General features: G+C 31.2%; 1 protein-coding gene across 1 annotated transcript in view; it reads left to right on the forward strand.

Moving 5' to 3' along the window:
* ACTR3 (ARP3 actin related protein 3 homolog) overlaps nt 1–2,966 on the forward strand; it is a 56,673-nt gene extending 53,707 nt beyond the window's left edge. Inside the window, exons 11-12 of the mRNA XM_011354518.2 lie at nt 574–657; nt 1,747–2,966. Of these exons, the coding sequence (XP_011352820.1) occupies nt 574–657; nt 1,747–1,842 (180 nt within the window). The 3' untranslated portion in view covers nt 1,843–2,966. The remainder of the gene's footprint in view (nt 1–573; nt 658–1,746) is intronic.
* Nucleotides 2,967–7,809: the final 4,843 nt, after the last annotated feature.

Genomic DNA, 7,809 nt, shown 5'->3' on the forward strand with positions numbered 1-7,809 from the left:
CACACACACACACACACACACACACACACACACACACACCTCTGTCTAGTTTTCTATATAAGTTAAAAACAATGAATTATACTGATATTGCTAGTTCCAGAATACCAGAGGTTTATTCTAGTGTCTACTTTTCCATATTTGTAATGCCCTTCTCTGATCATAAGAAACCAGGCTTCCATTATGTACAATATACTTATATCTTTGCTCAGTCCTGGAATACATGTATATGGTAGTTTCAGAATTGTTGATCCATACCACTGTGAGAAATAGGCTCAGTATTTGCTTAATTTTTATCTTAAGCCTGAGGGCATAGTCATAATACTGTGTTCCCAAGTTACTTGGATTAGTCTCTTCCCCAACTTCTTTGTGGTTATGTTTTTAATAAAATAAAATTAGCTTAATATTTTTCAGCTGTATTGTTTTGCCTTATGTGCCTTCTGCATCTTTAAAGTTTTATTTTGAGTTTGTGAAATATCATGTTTTTTGTGTATGTATATTTACATTTAAGGTTAAATGGTACCAAAACTGTTATTTTAATTTACTATTGAACTGATATTATTATGTCTTTTTTAGCCAAAACCTATCGATGTACAAGTCATTACACACCACATGCAGAGGTATGCAGTTTGGTTTGGAGGATCGATGCTGGCTTCCACGGTAAATAAGATGAAACTTACTTTTATAATTTGATTTTTTTAGAAAAGTCTCTCAATACTTAATTTAGAAGAACAAGGGAAATTTCTGTACATTTTTTAAAGTTTTAAAATTGGATATATATAGGTATGTGGCATTTTAAAAAATATAAGTCGTTTGGAGTTAGTGTTCATATTTTTCTTTGATTGCTAGACATTTAGAGTGAGTATTTAGAGTCTTTGAATTTATCTGTAGGGAAATTTTATTAACTGTCGTAATACAGATATCAGGTCATTTTTTTTTTGTGCAAATATATAAAAGCATTAAGATAAGAGTAATGTTTTATTGCACAGGAAGTACAGTGTTCTAAACTAAGTAGAGGGAATTGTTCTAAGAGCCCTCTCCCCAAACCAAAACATCTTAAAGCCACTTCAGAAAATATTTTGATATTAGCTGAGTAAATATTGATGCCCTATTTTATAGTGCACAGAATATTAAGTAAAATGAAGAACCTTTTATTTTGAATTATTGAAAATTAATGCGACCTTGAATTTAAAAACATTTAAAAATAAGAGATAAAAGTTAATTTTCTTCCTTAATTTTAGTCATCTTCAGTTGTACCATATAACTTACTGGGTTTCGTAGCTTTGCCATTTGAGAGATGAGAAACATTGAATAGTTTGTTTATACCAAACTTTGAGTGAGGAAAGCAAATTGATCTACAAGTTTTTGTAGCATGACTAAGAGTAGTTGATCTGTACTTCAAATTAATTGCTACTGCTTTAGATTATTGATTCAATGTACAGTTTGGGAAAGCCACAGTAGAATTTTCTGGGTATTTGAGAATCCTCCTTCCCCATTCCTCAAAATTTCAGAATTCAAGGACAAACAAGTGTTGAGGAAGAAGTGGAAGGATATGAGTTAAATGCTTCTTTTTAATTCTCAGTTAGAATTAGAGGTGATTTTTAAGTTATGGTTGCTAGAATTTTGAAGCTTCATTCAAGTACTATGGATAGACTAATTATAAACATTTTAGATTTAACAAATCTATTTTAAAGCATATTGAAAAGTAATAGTTTTTGGCCTTTATAAAAATATATGTTTTATTTTCAGCCTGAGTTCTACCAAGTATGCCACACCAAAAAGGATTATGAAGAAATTGGACCTAGCATTTGTCGTCACAATCCAGTGTTTGGAGTCATGTCGTAAAATTGACTGCCTAGTTATTGGGGTTAGGGAGGTGGGGAAGAAATAATCTTTCTGATTACCTGTTTTGTCTGGATGGCTGGTTTTGAGGTTTTAAACCTGACTTGAAATAATAAGACCAAACATAATTATACAAGATATTTTAATAAGTATATCAACATGCGAATGTAAAGGAGAGCCAAAATGATTGTTTTTCTTTAGATTGAATATTTGAATCTTATGTGTAATGAGAAAAAGTGGGTTTTAGTTCTCTCTGTGCCCTGATATTTTGTATATTATTGAATTATCCAAGATTTGATGGGATTTATCGGTATGTAGATAGCTCTATAATGCTTGAATTGTACACTTCTGAGTGTGCAGTGCAAGAGCTTGTTTATATTTCATACTTTTTATACTTTGAGGAAAAAAAGTCAAAGAAAAACTAGTATTTGAGTACAAAAAAGTGACCAAGTAAAGGGTAAATTGAAAAAATAGCCTCATGAGACTTAAAATACACACACACTCATGGGATTCCAGTTATTATGAATTGCTTCTATATCCCTGTGCTGCCTCACTGGTTTTCTTTGCAAATGCTTTGGAACTAAGAAGCTAGTATCTTGGATTAACTGATGCCTGCTAGTGCTTTCTGATTACTCGCATTCTGTTTGTCGCTTTAAAGGAAAAGTAAAGACAAGACTGTTGGACAAGTATTGCAGTTCTGTAGTGTTATTTCTTATTAAAAATGAATAATTTGATTACCAAAATTGGTATATTTAAAGCCTAATGCCATTCTAATAAAGGCACAAATTTCTTTTTAATACTTGTTTCAAGCTCTTTAATCTCTTTATAAGTTAACTAATAAATCTATTTTCTTCAGATCTCTGCAATAGTTCTTTAAAATCACAACAGTTGGTTAGCAAACCAACTTTTTTATGTGCTCTACACAAATAATTGTGAACTTTTAATATGTTGAATGCTTTCATTTTGATAACTGGATCTCCATTTGATATTTTCATTTGTATAACTCATTTGCAGTCTGGAAATTTTTTTAGTGCCAGTCCCTGACATATCATGGAAAGTTAATTTTCTTTGCATTTTAAAATATCTGGATCATGAAGAAAAAGTGATGAAAATAAATTAAAACTGAATTACCTTTTCTAATGTTTTTTTTTTTTTTTTTAGAAGCAATGTCATTCTACTTTGTGTTTATTGTATTTTATATGATTTCTATTTCTTTTGGACTAGTGGGATTCATTGAAATCTCTATAAGGTATATGGTATAAAATTTCTTGCTAACTTGAAATTTTACCAGTTATTTATAGAAGACTAAAATGGCAAATGTTTTACAGGCTTTTTAGTACTTAAGCAGTAATACGAGTGAACACTTGAACTTCAATACCCATGAAAGTAACACATAGGATTAGTATACCTCTATCCAAAAGTTGAAGGACAAAATATTTTTGTTGTTTTTCATGGAAAGATAGAATTGGGGAGTAAACTTTATGTTTAAATTGAATCTGGATATTTAAAATTATATTATTTATGTGAATCTTAATTATTTGAGTGTGGCAGTAAAGAATAAACTATATGTCATGTAATAGTAGTAGTAGTAATGGTAGTAGTGGTGGTGGTAGTACTAGTAGTATTAGTAGCAAAGATCTTTTTTTTACTTGAAAAATTATTTCATAAACTATTAAAACTATTCAGACAGTTCCGAAAAATAGTCAAAGTAGGTTTCTTTTCCATCTAGCCTGTCTTATTTTCTCATCATTACACTGTTAGAAATGTCTTATGTGTCCTTATAATTCTCTGTGAATATTGAAATGAATATAGCTCCCTTATTTTACACAAATAGGAGCTTACTGTATATACTGTTCTGCACTTTGCCTTTGCAAATATCTTTCGAAACTAAATTGATAAACATTAAAAATTTCATTCTCCTGGCTCAATAAAGTATCATTAGCATTGTCATAAACATGTCTTTTCCACCTAGGATGGTTGAATAGTAAATGAATAAGCTTGAAAAACATGTTTACAAAGCTGCAGATTACAATCTCATGCGTGCTTAAATAAAGGTGTTCTTAAGTGTTTAATATGAAAATGTGAAGGTCAAAAATTTTCTTTTAAGCTTATGTTTATTTGGGGAAAAAAGAACACTCTAACCTTCCCTTTGATGTTTCCTGAAATCCCTTTTGCCCTGCTTTTATAGGAGTGAGCGCTCTTATTTCTTTACCTTTCTCCTGTCATTGTATATTATTTCTTCAGTTTTAGCACTTTTATTTGTATATGTGTAGGGGTTGGCCAAGATGAGTTCAAATCTATAACACTGATTTGATTTCAGTCTTCATGAGCATGGTACATTGGAAAAACTGAGGCTAGTGGTTGGAATTTTTATTCTGGTTGTACAAGTTGATGATACAACTCCTTCAACTTTGATTTTTTTTATTGTTGTTAAAACTTGGGAAATACGTTTGTATAATGGACAAATTATTTGAACTTTCCGGACCTTAATTCAATTTTAATATAAGGTAGCGGTGTTATCTGGATTATTAGTGCAATATTTATGAACTCGGAATATAACCCGGCTTCCTCCTTTTTAATAGGGTTTGATCAATAGGAAATATTAATGGACAGAAATAAAGTAGATGGTGGTTATCTAACTTGATACCCACTCTTTAGTAAACAAGTTTTCACAACCTTAAACATTAGTAAATGGCACATACTTCAAGTAATCATTCTCTTTTGATGTATGTTCCTTTCTGATTAAAGATAAGGCAGTTATCCAGGTAACTCAAAAAGATTTTTGGTTTTTGGTTTTTGGTTTTTTTTTTTAATTATTTTTTATTTTTCAATTATAGTTGACATACAACATTATATTAGTTTCAAATGTACAACATACATTTGGACATTTATATAACTTGTGATCACCCTGATAAATGTATCCACCTGACACCATACAGTTATTACAGCACCATTGACTATATTCCCTATGCTATGCTTTACATCCCCATGAGTGTTTTATAACTACCAGTTTGTACTTCTTAATTCTTTCTACCCTTTCACCTGTCACCACCTCCCCCCGCCCACCCCCCAAATCTGGCAACCATGGAAATGTTCTCTGTCTATAAGTTCATTTCTGTTTGTTTGTTTATTTTTGGTTTTTATGGACTTCACATATAAATGAAATCATATGGTATTTTTCTCTGACTTATTTCACGCACTGCAATACCTTTAGGTTCATCCATGTTGTTGCAGATGGCAAGATTTTATTCTTCTTTTTGTATCTGAATAATATTCCATTGTATATATGTGCCACTTTTTCATCCATTCATCTAGTGATGAATACTTAGGTCATTTCCATATCTTGGCAAGTGTAAATAATGCTGCAGTAAACCTATAGATGGATGTGTCTTTTTGAATTAGTGTTTTAGATTTCTTCAGACAACTACCCAGCAGTAGAATTACTGGGTCCTTCTTTGTCTCTTGTTATAGCCTCTGTTTTAAAGTCTGTTTTATCTAGTATTAGTATTGCTACCCAAGATTTTTTTTCATTTCTATTTTCATGAAATACCTTTTTTTCATCTATTTTCAGTCTGTGTGTGTCTTTTGATCTGAATTGAGTCTTTAGGCAGCATATGTAAGGGTCTTATTTTCTTATCTATTCAGCCACCCTGTGCCTTTTGATTGGAGTGTTTAATCCATTGTCATTGAAAGTAATTGTTGATAGGTATGTAGTTTCTGGCATTATCCATATTTTTGATCTTTTTTTTTTTTCTTTTTAAAGAAATCTAACATTTTTTGTAATACTAGTTTGATGGAGATGAACTCTAGTTTTTTCTTGTCTGGGATTTTTTGGTTTGTTTTCAAGGCTACTTTAACAGACTGAAATAACTATCTTTAGAAGTAATAATATGAACTATAGGGATAACAGGCTATTATGTTCTTTATTCTTAGTTTCTACAGAGAAGTCCTAGAGAATATATATAAATAGAAACTTACTTTCAGGTAACCCTAAAGACGGTACCAGAGTACTTATTCAAATGAATTGTAAAAACTTATTTGTAAAGAGAATTGTTCCTCTAAATACTGGACTGATCTGACAGTAATAAAGTCTAGTGTATTTCTGCTTTTGTTACCAGCCCAGCTTTGACTTCTGTGATCCCCAACTCCCTGATCTTTTTAGTTCATAGTCATGAGACATAAGTACCTCGGACAGCCTTCTTTAACTGTTAAGCACCCAGATTCCCAACTTGTTAATGGACACTAAATATATTAGCTAAAACACACAGTCCAAAATATGTGCAGACTCGGGGAGTAAAACATTCTCCCACTCAGATTGGAATCCTGTGTCCTAGAACATACTTCAGTATAATTGCATTTGGTCTGGCTAAGGTTAGAGTTGTTACTGAGAAGTTAAGGGAACTTTGACAGCAAATCCTGGAAATAAGTACTTTACTTTTCTGATTAGATACATAACTACATCCAAGTTGACCTTAAGCAAGAATGTTTAGATCTGCTGGAAGGTCTGGAAGGATTTTAGACTTCAGTGAAAAGGGATTTCTGCAACTTGTTATTGATAACTCCACAGTACTGTGTAAATGTTCATCCCTAAAATGAATTAAAATTTGAGGTTGTTTTTGGTATTCTTCATGCCATAACCCAGTTTAACATTCTTTTGGAACTTAAGAGCTGAAATTAAATAACACCTATTTGAATTTAGAATTGTATTAACATTGTTCCAGCGGTCATAGGAGCAGTAAAAACTAAAAAAGAAATGAAAGACTTAGAAAAAATTACAACAACAACAACAACACACTGCAAGCAAAATAATTAAACATTAGAAGAAAACTATTGTTCTGGTACTTTGATTTAGCAAATGATTATTCTTTACTGTTTTCCAGTGTTCCATCACTTTTGGTGACTTTGATACGTTACAATGAAATTAAGATGCTGAATCAAAATAGTTTCACTTTTATTCAAACACGGCAGCTCATTTATACTACCTATTCTACCAGAGGCATTTCTTGACTATGTTCTGTGTTCAAGCACTGTGCATGAAAACGAATAAAACATTCTGCCCTGCGCTTAGTAATAGTAAAGACAAGCTCAGAGAACTGAGGAAGATTTTGCCAGGAGATTTGAGAGATTTTACTAAGTTTAGGATTTTTCTTCATTAAGATGGATGTGGTGGTGGTGGTAGTTTTGAGGAAGGAAAAAAAAAACTAAGGTAAGGTGAAAGTTAAAGTGTGTTTGTGGTTTAAAATGACTATATATGCCTGAAGTTCTTAAAACTATAAATGTTACAACAATTGAAAGTAATTCTACAGTAGGATCAGTCTTATTCATTCGATATTTCTAGTACCTAACATTTTTCCTGGCACATAGTGGTTTAATGAATGTTTTTGATAGATGAATGAATGTGAATAAAATCATTTTTAATTTTGAAATGAAAACTGAATTACTTGAGCATACAACTTTTGTTTCTTTATAAATATCCACATTGATCAAAAACTAAGACTGGATTATTACATTTTTCTATTCCATTATTTTTTGCCTTAAAAAGAAAACAGTGGCGAATTATTAAGTGATCATGTTTTCTGAAGTAGATCTTCAGTAGTTCTATAATTAGATCTTTGATCATTTTGAAATCTCTAGTATAAATGCTTATGTGCTATAAATCATCATTGTACAATGCTAATTGAAATGCCCTGAAATGTTTTATAACATCAACAGTAGAAATACTAGTAATTTCTAGCTTTAGATTTTTTGAACAGTTTTGATTCTCTTCTAAATCCCATTTTGAACCAATTAATTTAGAGATGATAACTTAGAGTATTCTCCATTTTTAATGAATGAGTCAGTGATACAGTAGATTGTTAATCTTACTTGGAGGTTTATTCGAAAGTTGATATTGGACTTGGAACCTAATATCCTTTCTCTTATTCTCCTAAAGGTATTATACATGATCTTTCCCAAGCAAATTCTTAATCT

Source organism: Pteropus vampyrus, unplaced genomic scaffold (genome assembly GCF_000151845.1).
Source record: "Pteropus vampyrus isolate Shadow unplaced genomic scaffold, Pvam_2.0 Scaffold17, whole genome shotgun sequence".
NCBI classification, from domain to species: Eukaryota; Metazoa; Chordata; class Mammalia; order Chiroptera; family Pteropodidae; genus Pteropus; species Pteropus vampyrus.